Source organism: Ctenocephalides felis, unplaced genomic scaffold (assembly GCF_003426905.1).
Source record: "Ctenocephalides felis isolate EL2017-DRISC unplaced genomic scaffold, ASM342690v1 CF-g0.4_SCAFFOLD_01886, whole genome shotgun sequence".
NCBI lineage: Eukaryota > Metazoa > Arthropoda > Insecta > Siphonaptera > Pulicidae > Ctenocephalides > Ctenocephalides felis.
This window is the reverse complement of record NW_020538040.1, coordinates 6,577,486-6,597,294: the sequence shown is the minus strand read 5'-3', so window position 1 is coordinate 6,597,294 and position 19,809 is coordinate 6,577,486. Positions and strand designations below refer to the sequence as shown.

General features: G+C 28.1%; 1 protein-coding gene across 4 annotated transcripts in view; it reads left to right on the top strand.

The window, feature by feature from the left end:
- LOC113377756 overlaps nt 1–1,656 on the top strand; it is a 74,333-nt gene extending 72,677 nt beyond the window's left edge. For all 4 annotated transcript variants that reach the window (XM_026618173.1, XM_026618172.1, XM_026618170.1 and 1 more), the window contains exon 6: nt 857–1,656. In XM_026618173.1, the coding sequence (XP_026473958.1) occupies nt 857–1,412 (556 nt within the window). In that variant the 3' untranslated portion in view covers nt 1,413–1,656. The remainder of the gene's footprint in view (nt 1–856) is intronic.
- Nucleotides 1,657–19,809: the final 18,153 nt, after the last annotated feature.

The window sequence follows — 19,809 nt, the reverse complement described above, 5'->3', positions numbered from 1 at the left end:
CCGCTCCCTTCCTAGTTTGCAATTTAATTTGCACGTCTCTTAAATTCTGGACATATTATATGTTAAGGGGGTCTTCCTATGTGACGGCCTGTTTTTTAGGGATATTTTAGGATTTTTTTTCTACGACCAGTAAATATTTAGAGCTTCAAGTTCAACATATATTTGGACAGTATAAATATAAAATTTCAGCTAAAAATATTCAGTCAAACTAGAATTACAGCGCTCTGAACACCTCCGCCTCGAAAAAAAGAGCTCCCACTTCCTCCACGATTCCGGCTAATCGGCTCATCGGAAAAAAAAATTAACGGCGTTTTAATTTGTAGGCTTAAAAGCACGGAATGACCTATAATCAAATGGATATAAAAAAAATTGGATTTTTGATAGACATTTGAAATAAAAGTTGCAAATTAGGCGTTTTTTTGTTTTTTGCTATAAAAAAATCGAACTTTTGCCCTGTAAATTTCAAGTAATTCGGTTCAGCCGTTTCTGAGATACAATGGAGGAAAGTTTGAAAAACACAGTTTTGAGAAAAACGCGTTTAAGTCCATATTTGCCACATGATAAATAAAATGTTTGTTTTTTAACTATTCAGTTTGGTTTATTAACATTGAGTATCTCGGTCACCGAAGTGTATTTAGGCGCATTTATGACGCTAAAAGATTATTTGTGTAAAACGCATATATGCTGCGCTCGTCCTCAAAGGGTTATTTTACTCGCCATTATTATGATCTAGGTCGAAATTTAATTTTCTTATCAGTAGAGTCCTTTTTTCAGTTTTCTGACTAGTTTTTGTAAATTGCCCTAAGACAAACTAGTCGCTCACACCTTGTAAATCATCCCATTATCTTCTTTCCAGTGTAAAAATGTGCTGCGGCACATTCTTCAAGGGCGCCGGAAACGAGCTGGCGATAGACATGACAAACTACAAGCCGTGCAGGAATCACCATTCCTCGCAAAAGCGCCAAAAATCCGTCGAATCCGCGACGACGACGACAATGACGACGACAGACGTCGTGGTCGCATCATCAGTGCTGCCTTCAACTAAAGATAAGGTATTTAGTGATAATTCCTCAGACTCAGGTTATGACGAGTACAGTAACCAGGAGAAAAATAAGGAGAACTCCGAAGACACGACCAACAACCAGGGTAATAAACCGTCTGCACCAGCGGCGGCGGCGGCGGTGGCGATGGCGACACCCGGTGGGGCAAAAGTACTTAGCATCGACAAAGTCCTCATCAAGCCGAGTTTTGTGCTGAACGGCGCCACTGTAAAGGTCAGTCCTGGTAATCTCGTTAAGCAGAATAACATAGTTGTAATTAAACCTAAGAAGCAGGTCGTAGCATTAGGCAACACCTTCATCGTTAAGTCTCCGACGCCTATTACGACACAAGTACAACAGGCAGCCAATTAATATTATAGACACATTTTCCATTAAACATCCCATTTTTATTTTTCTGTTTGTTTTTCCTAATGTATAAATATGTACATTTGCGATGCAATTTATTGCCACTAGTGATGTAAGTATTACAAATTGTACATGTGAAATAATATTCTATGACGTGAGAGAGGCTGGCGATGTAGTTAATTATAAAAATTAATAGGTTGTATACATAATTTTATATTAAAGAAAGTCATAAGTCTCGAAATTGCAATCGAAGTGCAATATTTATCAAAATTTAATTAATTTACAATGACAAATATTACAATTTCGACTGAATTTTTATTAGACTAATGTAGAATATAATTTATTTAAATTTTAACTTAGATTTTAAGGTTTTATGTTCATGAAGGATTAATTAATTAAATTAAGTTGGAAACTATTTGTGGATATCGTGATAAATTGTATGTAACAATATGATTGAATATTACGTGAACGATTTTATTAAATTACATCGTATTATTTATTAAGGGGTAACACCACTGTCTAAAAAAAATTGAGGTATTTATTATACTTTTAAGTACAATGAAAAATTATTGTTAAATAAATTAATATTGCGTCTAAAAACGTGTTTTTTGTCACTTTTTTCGTAGCGATACAAGTAATAATTAAAGAGAGAGGTATTTTCACGTAACAAACTATTTTTTGTTTAATTTTTGCAAAGTTGTTGACGTCAATTTGCACTCTATTCGTTTACTATAAAAAAAAAATTGAGGTATTTATTGAACTTTTAAGTACAATAATAAATTATTGTAAAATAAATCAATATTGCGTCAAAACGTGTTTTTTGTCTTTATTTCGGAGCCAAAAAAGTAATAATTGAAAAGAGGTATTTTCAAGTAACAAAATATTTTTTGTTTAATTTTTGCAAAATTGTTGGCGTCAATTTGCATTGTTTGAAATATTTGCAACTCATTCATGGATTTAAGAGAAAAACGTTTCGACACTTTTTGTGTGTCATCAAGCAGCCAATCAAACTAAGACAAAATCTGAATTTTTTTTAATTCTTGCGAAATTGTTAGCGTCAATTTATGCCCATTCGTCGTTAAAAAAATTAAAATAAAAACATTCTCCAATGTTTGTACGTTTCGACACTTGATGTGTGCCATCATTCAGCTAATAACAATTTTTTTTCGTAAATAAATAAAATTTATTGTGCATGTTTATAGCTTCAGAAATAGGTAAAGATTTTTAAAAATATTATTTTTCGTGTTGTAGATGATTAGAGTAAAAAAGTGACATTTTCAAAAAAAAAAAAAATACATGTTGAATTAAAACATGTTAATTTTTTTATTTTTTGGAAATTGTTGGCTTAATTGTATTATAGGATTGTTAATAATTGTATTATTTGAATTAATTTGCATCCCATTCGTCGATTTGAAAATTGTTAAAATAAAAACATTATCTACTGATTTTACGTTTCGACACTCGATGTGTGTTAATTTAAAATCACCAGGAAAAGAAAATTAGAAACAAAATTTAAATTAAGAAAAAAAACAGCTGTATGGTTCTGGGTTGAAAGTTGGAAAAAAATTACCGTCTAATTTGTCATTTTCATTGATGTTGGCGTCCAAAATATGTTTTTTGCCTTGAAATCGAGGGAAAAGGACTTTAATTTTCTTTTCCTAATGATTTTATATTAAAGTCCTTTTCCCTCAATTTCCAGACAAAAATATTTTTTGGATGCCAACATCAAAGAAAATGACAAATTTCACAGTTTATTATTTTTTAACTATTAATCTGGTATTCCAAAACCATACAGCAGTCTTTTTTTTTTTAAAAAAATCTTCCTAATTCTCTTTTCTCAATAATTTTATGTTAGAGCCCTTTTTCTTGATATCAAGACAAAAAATATATTTTTGGATGCCCAACATCAATATCCAAAACACTTAAAATTTGTAAAAAAAATTACTCAAATAATAATCAACAATAGAGTCAATACTTTCACATTACTTATTTATTTAAGAACAAATATTAGTGTATTTCAATACTAAAAAGCTTATAAATCCAACAAAAAAAATCTGTTGGGTATGAAATATTTTTCCACGTACTCTAAAAGGTTCAAAGTATTTTTCAATGCAAAAAGTATATTTTTTAGGGTCCCAAAACCCTCAAAAAATTTGTTTTTACAACACTGGTGTTATCCCTGTTTACAACAAATCAGCAAAACGAGATTCAATTCCTAAGGCGACACGTTTTTGTTTTAAATTGTAATTATTTACAATTTTATTAACGTGAAAATTTACAAATAAACTATCAGTCTATTCTATTCATCATATATATATTAATTATTTTACATCAATTCAAATATCGAATCGTTGTTGGATCTCATGTTTATTATTTCAATTTTAAAGGACAAAATGTGTGTACAATATTTTATTTTACCTACAAAACTCTTAGTTTCTAAGTCTTAAGCGTGAAATTCTTCTTTTAATTTGTATATTTATGTGTTTTATATATATTATATTTATTGATATTTATAATAATACTTATTAGTCGTGACGATGATGAATGATGATGATGATGATGATGATGTCCCTTGATTTATTATTTTTATTATTATTATTATTATATATTGTGTATATACTGCGTACCAGTAGAAAAGTCAAGTTATTAATTTTCTATTGTAAAAAAGGATTCTAGTAAAGTTAATGGGTTTCTTTTTTAGTCATGAGAACTTTGCTAGTCTTTTTGGTTGCAGGAGGAAAATAAATGATACTCAATTGAGAGAATAAAAGCACTGTAGTAGTAAATGATTTTGGAAATCGTTTTGAGGATTTTTTGTTTCGGGGGATTTTTTGATGAAACTAACTTGTGTAAATTTTTTACCATCGTAAAAGCTTTGTTTACTATTAACCCTTTCGGCGGCATCCGAGTGGAAAGGGTTAATATTGAAATATTCCTTGTTGCTATATATAGTAGTGTTTAAGAAAGTTTTGAAATGGTTTAGGGCAAGGCACAAAGGTCCAATTTGACTTAATTTGTTCCGCTCGTATCTCGAAACAATTTTTTCGATGTTCTAATTGTTGCAACTTTTTTGAAGGTGATCATAATTTTTCTAGAAAACTTTCCTTCTCGCTCAAAGTTCAAAGAAATTATTGATTTAGTAATATTACTAAATATTAAAATTAGTAACAAATAAATTCAGTTTTGTTTTTATTTTAGTTTGGTTTTGCAACAGAAAATTCAAATAAACTTTTTTTTTTTTTTAAGTAATTCCTTATTTTCGACGTATCTAAGAATCTAAATATTCCCTGAAGATGAAACGTATTTAGTTGCAAACCGTTGGAAATAAATATTTATTAAAAAAACATTTGCTTTTATTTGGTATTTAAAACAAAACCATACTAGTGAAAATTGCTTAAACTTAAAAAAAATGCTAACTAAAAAAACTTCGATTTTGTTTTTATTTTGGTTTGGTTTCGCAACAGAAAATTTATATAAAAAACATTTTTTTCAAAGTAACGATACTAGATACGTTCTATCTTTATTTTATTTTGTGTAACAAACATTAAATTAAAAATAAAAACAATTTTTGGCTTGTACATAATAATTTATTTCAGACGTTTCGATTTATATACTGCCCATCTTCGAGCTCTTTTTACATGTATTTGACGAAAAACCTGAATATAAAGTAAATACTGGTTCTAAAAAAAAAATTGGTATTTTCACTGCATTTCTAGACATTTAGCAAAAAAAATATTGACGTTTCGGCACTAAATTTGTTCCATCTTCGGATTTTCAAACGTTTTTTTACTGAATCGTTGAGAAATTAGTAAAAGGATGCAGTCGTTTTGTATTTGTCTTACTTTGTGATTCGAATAGAAAATTTAAATAATACATGACTGTGTTTTTTCAAAGTAAATATTTATTTCCTACGTTTCGAAACTAGATATGGTCCATCTTCAGATTTTTCCGAAATATTTTTGTTTGAATCTCTGACAAATTAGGAAAAATAAATGTTTATACTGTATTTTGTTATGTTATGTTAGGAACAAAAAAACGAATTAAAAACTGTTTTTTCTAAAGCAAATGGTAATGTTCGACGTTTCGGAACTAGATATGATTCATCTTCAGATTTATTTTTGTTTGAATCTCTGACAGATTAGGAAAAAGATACATTTGTTTTGATGTTTTTTTTATTCCGAGTTTGGCACAGAAAATTCAAATTAAGCACTTTTAAAATAATGGTAATTACCGACATTTCGGAACTGGTTTAGGTCCATTTCCTAATTTCAAAAAAAAAAAAATCCTGAATCTCTGGCAAACTTAAAATAGAAACGTTCGTTTTATTTTAGTTTGATTCTGCAACAGAAAATTCAAATTGAAAACTGCTTTGTTAAGTAAATGGTAATTTATGACGTTTCGAAACTAGATTAGATCCATCGTCAGATTTTCTAAAAATACAAACTTGATTCCGGGGTCAATATTAGTAAAAAGAACAAATTTTATAAAACAAATACATAACCTAAAATTTGAGTATAAATCCTTGTAGAAATATGAAAGACCAACTCAGTGCTCTTACCTAGAATAAATCGTGCATCCTGAAGAGCTCTCTAAAAATACATGTAATGCAACTTTTTGTGCATTTATTTACAAAATCTCTCATAGCTTTTAAACCGCTGGTCCAATTTAAATGAAACGTTCGACAAATTTTTACAAAACTAAACAATTTACAATATTGTCTAATATATCAAAGCCCTACAGCAACTCGGTATAATTTAAAAAGGACTCTTTGAGCCTTGCCTTAACCTACATCAAAATATTGCCAGAACTATATATAGTATGAAAAAAAAATCGAAAGTTTCATAAAAATCCTCGAAACATTACATCCCGAATCAATATTTTATTAATAAATTGCATATTCGATATTTATACGACACAAATATAAATATAAACCAGGTTTCCCGATTAAATAATCTTTTTGGTACAAAAAATACTTGACTAAAATGTTTTACTATTTATTCTTTCAAAAGCGAAATATATTTATAAACTTCAGTTATTTTGCAAAAAAAAAAACAAACACTTCCATGATGATATATAATAATTTTTGGTTTCAACAATGTGCAGATTTGTTCCATTCACATGAGAAAAAAAATTGTTTCGTTTCTTGTCGAGTGAAACAAATCTATGTATTAACACATATCAGTTTTATTTTTGTGAACGTATCTATTTTTTTAGAAAAAAAAATCCTGTATTCCTCGATTTAAAAAAAATGTTAGTGCTTTCAAAGATTCAGTATAACTGAAGTTTATGGAACACAAAGTCGTAGATGTGAAATGTCATAAATGTATATTTGCTGTTTTTGTACATTTTTTATAAACATGTGCATGAATATATAAAAATTTATATATAACAGTTCACAATAAAACATAAAACTTGAAAAAAAAATTATACAACGGGTCCAAGCAAACTTGACACAAAAAATGAATAAATATCAAAATAACACCACCAAAATTTTTATTCCCTCGACATCGATTTTTTTTTTAGACCATGAACATGTTTTTAAAAATCCAACACACTAAACAATCAATAAAAAAAACAATATGCCTTTATTTTTATGAAAACAGATTTTTACTGAAAGGAGTATTTGTATTTATTAAGGTCTAAAAAAATAAGAGAATAGAAAATGTTGATGTATGCTTTAATATATATATTATATATATATGAAATGGGAATTTGTGCATTTATATTATTGAGAAAAAAGCCACACACACATACACAGTCATGAAAAAGAAGAAAATTAATCGAATATTGATCGTTACCCAAACAAAAGTATAAAATATGTGTTCATTATGTGTACAGAAATAAAAAAAAGTTGGTATTTATATAATTTCAACACACTGATATACATTTTTGCACTATTTATTTAAATATTTGTGTTCGAGACGTTTCGAGACTGTGGTTCGTGCCATCAACGTTGCATAAGAGCACTGTTTGCACTCAGGGCCAATAGATGGCACTAGTGTTTAACTTTTGTTTTTGAGTAAACAGTTTTGTGAAGGAACTTAATTAAATAAATATTTAAATATTGCAAAAAAGAGTGCATATATATGTATGTATGTATGTATGTATGTATATTAGGGTGGTCCTCAATATGGATTTGTTCGAATTTTTTTGCTCCCAAGTGCTCAAATGCTTTCAAATCAATAAAAAAAGATTCTCTAAAAGTTTCAGCTCTTAATATCACCATTTAGACAGTCCGCAATTTAATTAAAAGTTTTGTATATTTATTATTAAGTAAATTCTTGCGCCATCTGTGATAGCATTGTGAACTCAAATATTACGACACTCAAAAATATTAATAAATCACTTAAACTCTAATTAAATCCATGTGGACTGTTTAACGAAATATTCAAAATTAATTTTGCGGCAAAATATTTATTTAACTGGTGATGTAGACACACAAATTATCAGTAATAAATTGCCATATAAATTACAAGTCTGCTATCACAGATGGCGCAAGTGTTTACTTAATAAAAAAAATATACGAATCTTTTAATTGAATTGCGGACTATCTAAATATTGATATTAAGAGCTGATACTTTTAGATAATTTTTTTGCATTAATTTGGAAGCATTTGAGACCTTGGGAAAAAAGAAATTCGAAAATGTCCATGTTAAGAACCACCCTAAAATATATATTTATATATAATGAATAAGAAAAAAAAACTTCTTAACAGACATCTATCCAGATAATAAAATAAAAAGAAAATTAAAATATGTTCAAATAATTTTAGAAGCATTTTAGACGTTTCGCGTCTCAATTTGTCTCTTTCATGGAACAAAACTACAAAAATAGTTTTAGTTTTTACTTTTTAATTTTTTTTAACTCTAGAGTTTTTACTTATTTTATAATATTATCGTTGCTCATTTCACAATATTTAATATATGATTTACTATATTATATAAGATAGTATATTTATAATTTACATATTTTTCTTGTCTTTTTTGGTAGTTTTGTTCCACTGAAGAAGAGTCGAATTGGGACTCGAATCGTATAGATTCATTTGAATCAAATTTTAGATTTCTTTCTATTCAGAGTCAATAGATGGGGCTGGTATATAACTTTTTTCTCTGAGGAAAGGTCAAATTAAGACTCGAAACGTCCATTAGAATCATATTGTAATTTTCTTTTTATTCAGAGAAAATAGTCTCTGAGTAATTTTATATTTTATGAATAGTGCAAATGGAGTGCGCAGTGTGTTTATATTTCCAGGTTTATATATATATATATATATATATATATATATATTAAATTTTTTATATAATTTTGATGTTGAAATATGTGATATTCAGTTTTCAGGGCAATACATCAATTAAAAAAATTTGTATGACTTTAAAACAATTTTATTTTTTCCATACGTTTCGACACATTGTTTTGTGTCATCTTCAGTGGACTCTAGATTGAAAGAACAGATAGAAATTATTAAATAAAACTAAAATATAAGAAGTGATATGGTATGAACTTACATGTAATTGAATTAATCCTAATTATTGCATATTATAAATGTTCACAATGCACAATCCTAATTATATCATATTATAAATGTTCACAATGCAACAACAAACAATCCATGTCATTTTAAATTGAACAATATATAAATTTTTGAATGAGATTTTTTATGAATTTGTAAAGTAAAATCACGCCGTACATTTCTGTGCTCCGATGTAAGGCCGACGACTGAATGTACGTCAATGTGCGAACCACGTGTTGAGGGTTAGGTACAAAGCAAACGAACTGACCAAAGAATTTAAGATTTGACAACGCGAGAGGAACATATAGTGAAATATAAAAACATGACAATTGTGAGGGTGGACATATTTGTAAAATTGAGATAAAAATTAAAAGAAAAGAAAAAAATAAAATAAATAAATAAAATAAATAAATAAAAAGAAAAATTGGCATTAAAATTAATATAAATAAACGTCGATCATGATAGGTAACTATTTTAAAGGTATGAATTTCGAGACATTGTTTAAGACTACTTGGTAATTTTCACACAGTGAGGAAATATCCAATCTTTTGTTTAAACTATTTTTGTAAAGATGTATCAGACAAGATTCTGAAAAGCGTCTCTGAGACGTATTCGATTCGTGATATAAAATTGTGGCCACATCAAAATTGAAAATATGATTGAAACTTTGTATGTGGTCGGTTATCATAGTTTGGTTTTGATTTTTATTTTTGGAATTGTTATAATGTTGTCTAAGACGTTTTTTTAGATGTTGTCCAGTTTCGCCAATATAAGTGGCCTCACAATTTGTACAGTCAATTTTATACACGATGTTAGAAATACGATCTAAACTTGTCGGTGATTTTAAGTTCGAAAATAAAAAGTTAAGGGTCTGATCAATATTGCAAACTAAACGCAATTCCGCGAAATCAAATAGTTTTTTCCAAATAGGAAAGAGATTTTTAATGTAAGGGAGACAAATAGTGCCAATAAACTTATTTTCTTCTTTTTTCTGAGACTCGAGGGAAGGATGATTATGTTTTGTGTTAAGGACGGAAAGTCTGTTGTTAATTACTGATTTTATAAGGTGTGGAGGATAGCAATTATTTAATAGGGTTCTGTGGATTAGAGATAGGTTAAAAGGCCAAAATTTTTTATCTGACAAGAGAATAGCATGATCAACTAAATTGATAATGGTACCGATTTTCATGTTAGTGGGATGATAAGAATGGAAATTGAGATATCTGCCAGACCACGTTGGTTTCTGGTACCAGTTAGTAATAATTTTATTATCTGGAGTTTTTATGATATTTACATCTAAAAAGCTAATTGACCTATTGTGTTCTTTTTCGAAGGTAAAGGTTAGGTGTTTGTTAAAAGAGTTAAAATTTTTTAGTAAAGAATCAAGGTTATTTTTAGGAATGCAAGTAATTATATCATCAACATATCTGTAGTAAAGGAAAAATTCAACATTAGATAGTTTAAAAACGTTTTTTTCGAGATGTTGTAAAGAGAGTTCAGCAAGAGCAGGTGAGATAGGAGATCCCATGGGAGTACCAAAAATTTGTGTATAAAATTGTGAATTGAATTCAAAATAAGTATTCGCGACTATGAATTTGATGGACTCTCGAAACCAATGGAGGGAAAGGGTAGTGTGGCAAGAAATCTCATCCCATCTATCTGTGATTGACTCTAAAATTAGTTCTAGTGGGACATTTGTGAAAAGAGAAACTACGTCTAGGCTTATTAGGAGGGAGTTGTTGGGCAATTGTGTATTACGTATTTTGTTGACAAATTCGAAGGAATTTTTAATAAAGAAAGGAGAATTAACAGCAACTATGGAGAGGGGTTTGCTCAGAAATTTGGAAAATTTATTTAGTGGTGAATTCAAATCTGCAACTATAGGTCTAAAAGGTACATTGGTTTTGTGGATTTTTGGGAGACCATATAATTTTGGGTTGTTAGGATGTAGGTTTTTTAACGACAAGGACAAGTCTTGTGGGATTTGTTTAGTAGAAACTAAATTATTAATAAATTTGTGGAACGTGCGGTTGATTCGATCTGTAGGATCGCTATTGATAGGACTGTAAACGTTAGTGTCATTAACTAGACTAGTGATTTTTTCTAAATAGGTAGTTTTGTCGAGAATTACTGTGACATTTCCTTTATCTGCTCTGGTTACTAAAATATTCGGATTATCTTTGAGAAAGTTTTTACAAAGTTTTATGTCTCTTAAAATATCTTTGTAATCAACAATTTTTTTGGCGTTAAAGGACTTGATGTAGGAGAGAAAATTTTTGCAGAAATGGGAACGAATGTTAGATTTTACTTCAGGATTTTTGATATTATGAAGGCCAGCTTCTAGTCTGCTTAAAACTTTAATAAAATTTAAATTGTGGCAATTATTGGGAATAGCAAAGTTGGGACCTAGTGCAAAAATGTAAAGTAATCTATCTGGAATTGTGACGCTGGAAAGATTTTTTAGCCATTTGTTAATTAGTGTACTATTTAAAACTATTTTTGAACGGTTGCGTTTAGCCTGCAATAATTTATCGAATTTAATTTTATAAGAATTTTTTAATTTAATGAAGAATTTGTTGTTACGAGTCGCTTCGTATTCAGAAAAGCTTTGCAGAATCTCCGCTTCGACAGTATGAGTGAGCCAAGCGTACGTTTTATCAATAGCTAGTTTCAAATTATTGACATTGCAGATACAATTCTTGATTTCAATGGATAACATATGGAGGCTTAATGATGAAAATTTGTTTTTTAGCGAACTATGTAAGTGCGAAAATTTGTCTGTATTGAATTGATAGAACTTAGGAAATATACTTTCTTTTCTGCATCTTATTAAGAAAATCTGTTTGTTAATGTTAGTTATTAATTTCGTATTCAGTTTGGTAATGTGTTTTAATTGTGAAAAAATGTAAAAACCGTAATGCTTTTTGATAAACGAGTAAAACGAATTATTTAGGGGGTAATTGTTTTGAGAATAATCAGTTCGTTTGAAGAACGCGCGGTTGAAAGTCGTTTGATTCATGATGTAAATAAATAAAAGAAACGGTAAATTAAAGTAAAAGTAAAAATGTAAAATTTTTTACATTTTTACTTTTACTTTAATTTACCGTTTCTTTTATTTATTTACATCATGAATCAAACGACTTTCAACCGCGCGTTCTTCAAACGAACTGATTATTCTCAAAACAATTACCCCCTAAATAATTCGTTTTACTCGTTTATCAAAAAGCATTACGGTTTTTACATTTTTTCACAATTAAAACACATTACCAAACTGAATACGAAATTAATAACTAACATTAACAAACAGATTTTCTTAATAAGATGCAGAAAAGAAAGTATATTTCCTAAGTTCTATCAATTCAATACAGACAAATTTTCGCACTTACATAGTTCGCTAAAAAACAAATTTTCATCATTAAGCCTCCATATGTTATCCATTGAAATCAAGAATTGTATCTGCAATGTCAATAATTTGAAACTAGCTATTGATAAAACGTACGCTTGGCTCACTCATACTGTCGAAGCGGAGATTCTGCAAAGCTTTTCTGAATACGAAGCGACTCGTAACAACAAATTCTTCATTAAATTAAAAAATTCTTATAAAATTAAATTCGATAAATTATTGCAGGCTAAACGCAACCGTTCAAAAATAGTTTTAAATAGTACACTAATTAACAAATGGCTAAAAAATCTTTCCAGCGTCACAATTCCAGATAGATTACTTTACATTTTTGCACTAGGTCCCAACTTTGCTATTCCCAATAATTGCCACAATTTAAATTTTATTAAAGTTTTAAGCAGACTAGAAGCTGGCCTTCATAATATCAAAAATCCTGAAGTAAAATCTAACATTCGTTCCCATTTCTGCAAAAATTTTCTCTCCTACATCAAGTCCTTTAACGCCAAAAAAATTGTTGATTACAAAGATATTTTAAGAGACATAAAACTTTGTAAAAACTTTCTCAAAGATAATCCGAATATTTTAGTAACCAGAGCAGATAAAGGAAATGTCACAGTAATTCTCGACAAAACTACCTATTTAGAAAAAATCACTAGTCTAGTTAATGACACTAACGTTTACAGTCCTATCAATAGCGATCCTACAGATCGAATCAACCGCACGTTCCACAAATTTATTAATAATTTAGTTTCTACTAAACAAATCCCACAAGACTTGTCCTTGTCGTTAAAAAACCTACATCCTAACAACCCAAAATTATATGGTCTCCCAAAAATCCACAAAACCAATGTACCTTTTAGACCTATAGTTGCAGATTTGAATTCACCACTAAATAAATTTTCCAAATTTCTGAGCAAACCCCTCTCCATAGTTGCTGTTAATTCTCCTTTCTTTATTAAAAATTCCTTCGAATTTGTCAACAAAATACGTAATACACAATTGCCCAACAACTCCCTCCTAATAAGCCTAGACGTAGTTTCTCTTTTCACAAATGTCCCACTAGAACTAATTTTAGAGTCAATCACAGATAGATGGGATGAGATTTCTTGCCACACTACCCTTTCCCTCCATTGGTTTCGAGAGTCCATCAAATTCATAGTCGCGAATACTTATTTTGAATTCAATTCACAATTTTATACACAAATTTTTGGTACTCCCATGGGATCTCCTATCTCATCTGCTCTTGCTGAACTCTCTTTACAACATCTCGAAAAAAACGTTTTTAAACTATCTAATGTTGAATTTTTCCTTTACTACAGATATGTTGATGATATAATTACTTGCATTCCTAAAAATAACCTTGATTCTTTACTAAAAAATTTTAACTCTTTTAACAAACACCTAACCTTTACCTTCGAAAAAGAACACAATAGGTCAATTAGCTTTTTAGATGTAAATATCATAAAAACTCCAGATAATAAAATTATTACTAACTGGTACCAGAAACCAACGTGGTCTGGCAGATATCTCAATTTCCATTCTTATCATCCCACTAACATGAAAATCGGTACCATTATCAATTTAGTTGATCATGCTATTCTCTTGTCAGATAAAAAATTTTGGCCTTTTAACCTATCTCTAATCCACAGAACCCTATTAAATAATTGCTATCCTCCACACCTTATAAAATCAGTAATTAACAACAGACTTTCCGTCCTTAACACAAAACATAATCATCCTTCCCTCGAGTCTCAGAAAAAAGAAGAAAATAAGTTTATTGGCACTATTTGTCTCCCTTACATTAAAAATCTCTTTCCTATTTGGAAAAAACTATTTGATTTCGCGGAATTGCGTTTAGTTTGCAATATTGATCAGACCCTTAACTTTTTATTTTCGAACTTAAAATCACCGACAAGTTTAGATCGTATTTCTAACATCGTGTATAAAATTGACTGTACAAATTGTGAGGCCACTTATATTGGCGAAACTGGACAACATCTAAAAAAACGTCTTAGACAACATTATAACAATTCCAAAAATAAAAATCAAAACCAAACTATGATAACCGACCACATACAAAGTTTCAATCATATTTTCAATTTTGATGTGGCCACAATTTTATATCACGAATCGAATACGTCTCAGAGACGCTTTTCAGAATCTTGTCTGATACATCTTTACAAAAATAGTTTAAACAAAAGATTGGATATTTCCTCACTGTGTGAAAATTACCAAGTAGTCTTAAACAATGTCTCGAAATTCATACCTTTAAAATAGTTACCTATCATGATCGACGTTTATTTATATTAATTTTAATGCCAATTTTTCTTTTTATTTATTTATTTTATTTATTTATTTTATTTTTTTCTTTTCTTTTAATTTTTATCTCAATTTTACAAATATGTCCACCCTCACAATTGTCATGTTTTTATATTTCACTATATGTTCGCTCTCGCGTTGTCAAATCTTAAATTCTTTGGTCAGTTCGTTTGCTTTGTACCTAACCCTCAACACGTGGTGCGCACATTGACGTACATTCAGTCGTCGGCCTTACATCGGAGCACAGAAATGTACGGCGTGATTTTACTTTACAAATTCATAAAAAATCTCATTCAAAAATTTATATATTGTTCAATTTAAAATGACATGGATTGTTTGTTGTTGCATTGTGAACATTTATAATATGATATAATTAGGATTGTGCATTGTGAACATTTATAATATGCAATAATTAGGATTAATTCAATTACATGTAAGTTCATACCATATCACTTCTTATATTTTAGTTTTATTTAATAATTTCTATCTGTTCTTTCAATCTAGAGTCCACTGAAGATGACACAAAACAATGTGTCGAAACGTATGGAAAAAATAAAATTGTTTTAAAGTCATACAAATTTTTTTAATTGATGTATTGCCCTGAAAACTGAATATCATATATATATATATATATATATATATAAATAAAATATGTTGGCTTTTTATTAAAGAAAAGTTCTGTACACAAAATTATTAATGCAGTTGGAGTGTTATTTGTGTTCATAAAGATATAAGATAAATATTTAAGTAAATGAAATAATTAATTATTTTTATGTTTACACATACTTTTGATTAAAAGTTTAAGTCTTAAAGATGTTGCATAATATTTGACACTTAAAAGCCTCTGTTTTTCTTAAAAAAAATATTATGTGAAAAACTTTAAATTCTACTTTTCTAGGCTGATTAAAAACAAGTGAGTCAGACAATATAAAATTTGTATTTTATAAGGGTAATACTAGATTTGATTTCTGATTTCTTACCAACAATTTAATAAAAAAAAATACAATTTTTATTAACTTTTTTATTAGTATTTCGCACATTTTTAATTTGCTCGTCGGTAGAGTCCTATATATTAATTTTCTTTAATATTTTATCAATAGGGTTTTTCTCAATCAGAGAACATGAATTCACATTTTATAACACTAATAATACTTCATCCAATAAAAAAGTATTTTTTTATTTTTGAAATAATTAAAAATGTGTGTAAAATGCGTATTTGATTCAAACATTTCCTGTTTAAGGAGACATTTCATTCAAATGTGTCTTGATTTGTTTTTTTCTTTTGAAAAATATAGAGGCTTTTAGTTCAGAAAAGTAAAATCATAACATCAATATGTTCATGATTCGTCGAATTAAAAATAAAATAAAAGAACAATTTATTTATACGTTTTGACACTTAATATGTGTCATCATTCAGCCTTCCATATTTGCTAAATGAACAGAGAAAAAGAAATATTTAAAACAAAATTCAAATATGTATATTTATTTTATTATTGCATATTTTGTAATAATTTTATAGCTATTGAATGATGACACGTATTGTGGTCGAAACGTATAAATGAAGAATTGATAATATGTATCTCACTTTTTTAATATTAATTCTGAATATTTATTTCAAATAAAAATAAATGTTTTTTTTTAAATTAATATTTATTTTTAAGTCAAGGATATTTAAAAAATTTGGTGTTGGAAGGTATTTTGTTCCGAAACGTTGACACTTGCTGTACGTATATATGTATATGTATATGTATATGTTTATATATATATATATATATATATATATATATATGTTGTGCTTCGAAACAGGAATCTAAAACTAAAATAAACAATTGTTTTTTTTAAATGTTTTTTTTTGTTGACCTTTCGGAACTAAGTACGTTTATGATACTGATATATATATATATATATATATATATAAATTACAATTTCTGGTATGTGTAGACAAATTATTGAAAATTTCCTTTACCTTGATGAGCACACAATCGCACTCCCATAAATACAATTTAAAGAAAAACGTAGTTATAATAATATATAAGACTAAGCAATATAACTGTTGGAATTATAGATAAAATTCAATAAATAAATAAATAAAATAAATAAATTTTAAACTACATTGTGTATAAATGGTTGATTGATGATGGTGAAGGAAACAAACAAACCAAGTGGTACTATATTATTAATTATACGAAAATAAGCCATATCTATGATTTCAACGAAACTGATGACTATTATTATTATTAAGAGAATATTAAAATAATTGAAGAAAAATGGATTTATGGTATGTTGAAGGAAATTGACTAGGGTCACACGAGGTTAGAGATGATGAAAGTTTTAGTTTTTGGTCAAACCTTGAACTGGAAAATGCTATCATATTAGTTTTTAATGGTGCCAGTGGTACTAAGTTTGTTTATTTTATAAAAATCCTAATTTCTATTTTTGAAAGATTTTTGGACCGATTTTGCCGCATAACAGATCAATGTTATGGCAATGCCATGTTATGAAGATCTTTTCATATTCAATATAAGTGACACTATTCTGACGAGCAAATAAAATTCTATAGAAATATTAAAAAATGTTAGAAGAAAAAAGGACTCTACTGACAAGCAAATATAAATTGTATATAACCTTTCGGTATACTTTAAAATTTAAATAGAAAACATGAATTTGTTTTTGAACATTGTTTCGATTAATATTTGTCAAAAATTCGATTTGCTCGTCAGTAGAGTCCTTTTTTTTATTAATATCGTTTTTCTCAAATTGATTTGCTCGTCAGTAGAGTCCATTTTGCTTTCATATTTACTGGCATAAAATTGATTTTTTTTATTAATTTTTTTCATAATTTAATTTTCTCTTCAGTATAGTCCTTTTAGCCTTAACTTAATTTTGAGAATGAAAAATATTATGAAGAAATTTGGCATTTTTGGACTAATATTTTTCAAAATTTCAATTTCCTCGCCAGTAGAGTCCTTTTTATTTTTAATATATTATTAATTGCATTTTTCTCAAACTCGAGGTTCGATTTGCTTGTTAGTCAAGTCCTTTTATAGAGACAAAATTTTGATTTTTTTTATTAATGTTTTTCACAATTTGAATTCACTCGTCAGTAAAGTTTTTGCCTTAGTTTTTAATTAATATTATTTCCAGAATTTATGTATTAAGTAAAAATATACATACCAAACCACTAAAAAACTAAAATACAATAAAACTTAATAAAAACAAAATTCTAAAATTTTTACAATTTAAAATAACCTTGTTTTCAAATCCTGGTTTGTATAGTTTACTTAATAAATTTTAAAATGTTTTAATATTTTTTAAAACTTTTATTCATTGTTTGAAACAAATTATGTACTGTAATTTACATTTGATGAATGATGAAAAATATCAAATAATGAAACGTATAAAAAAATATTTCTTTAAAATTTTTTTTAATCTTAAACCATTCGATGTATACAAAATTGATTTATAGAACAAACTTGACCAAAATTAAATTTGTACTTCTAATAAAATTTATCCTTCACCTCGAGCCTTTTCGTGTGATCGTAGAACAATTTGAGTATTTTTGTTAAAAACAAACCTTTCATTATTATCCAAAGAGTATCTCTCGAGTCGTACATTTTATTTCCACACTTATTATTCATTAATGAATAATATTAAACTTGTCGTGAGTACAACTGCCATTTTTAAGAGCAAATGATGAACTTAACTGGCCGCAAAATAGACCAATGCTATAGCAAAGCTATGTTTTCTCCATTTTTCATATAAAATGGTACTAAAAACTGTCAATTTCTTATTGTTGCCAAAAAAAAACGATGTTATCAAAAGTGCACTTTTCTGATATGATTGAAGTTAGATTTTATTAACAGCAGCCACATAGCATTTTGACAGTTTTTAGTGCCATTTTATGTTAACATTGGTCATTAAGTCTATTACAAAAGTTTTCTCGTTTATTAATTATGTTGTGCAATTAAAAATTGAGATAGTATTAATTTAATATTTTATCCTTCGACTCGTACGACAAAATCTTGTTTTTATAAAGCTACTGTAAACATTATATAGAGTATTTACTTATGAAACTTAATAAATTTATTATTAAATAAATAAACTAGTTCAAAGTGTCATTTTGCCTTAAGGCAAGTTGCATGAACTTCCCGATAGGTGTAATAATAATTGACTTAACCGAAATTGAGAATTAGATATTTAGATAGCATTTTCATCTGTTTATTTAAAAAATTAAGCTTTTGCTTTCAATTAATTCAAAACATTGCGATTTCCACTTGATGTCTCTGAAACATATTTATAATATCTATAATTAAATTTTGACTATCATATTATCAAACTTTAAATTAAACCACTTGTCGTGGGGCCGTAATGTTTTAGTACGATCTATAAGACTATGGTATCTATCGTCAGAAACAAGACTATCGTTTTATACAAGAATATGTGCGAATTTTCACCAAAAACTAATCTATATCATTTTTAACCTATATCTTTCAAACAGTTTTTGAATTTTTAAAATAGATTCAGCTAAAATTCGGCTAAAATTTTACTTTTCTGCTCCATATAAAGAAACGGCTTGGCCGATCATCACGCAAAACTGACAAACGACAGTCCGTTATCGAAATACATTGAATGGCTTTTATATATATTTATATTTCCATAGTTTGAGCATTTTTTGAGAAAACGTTGATGAAAGATGTAATTTTAATGAACGTCAAGAAAACTGATTATTTTTTCAAAGTGATGAATTTTTAAAATTTAAGGACTTGTCTTTCGTAGGGTCGTAATATTTTAGAATGTTCTATATATAAGTCCATATCTATTGCCAAAAAATACATAAATATCGTCAGACCATTTTTTTAAAATCTATATAACAAGAACACGTGCCAGCGGATATTTACGAAAAACAACCAAAAACTAATCAGTATCTTTCGAACAGTTTTTGAAATCAGTTCAGCCGTTTTTGAGAAAACGTCGACAAAAAGACAAAAATCTGTCCTACACACACATACTTTAGTTCGAATTGTTGGTCTCATTTGATTCAGAATTACTTGAAACGTTCAGGAAACATAATATTAGCAAATGGGATTTTTTTTATTGAAAACATAAACTTATCCTTCGCGAAGTTAATAAAACACGAATGTCACTGTTTTGGGGTAGTTAATAAAACACGAATA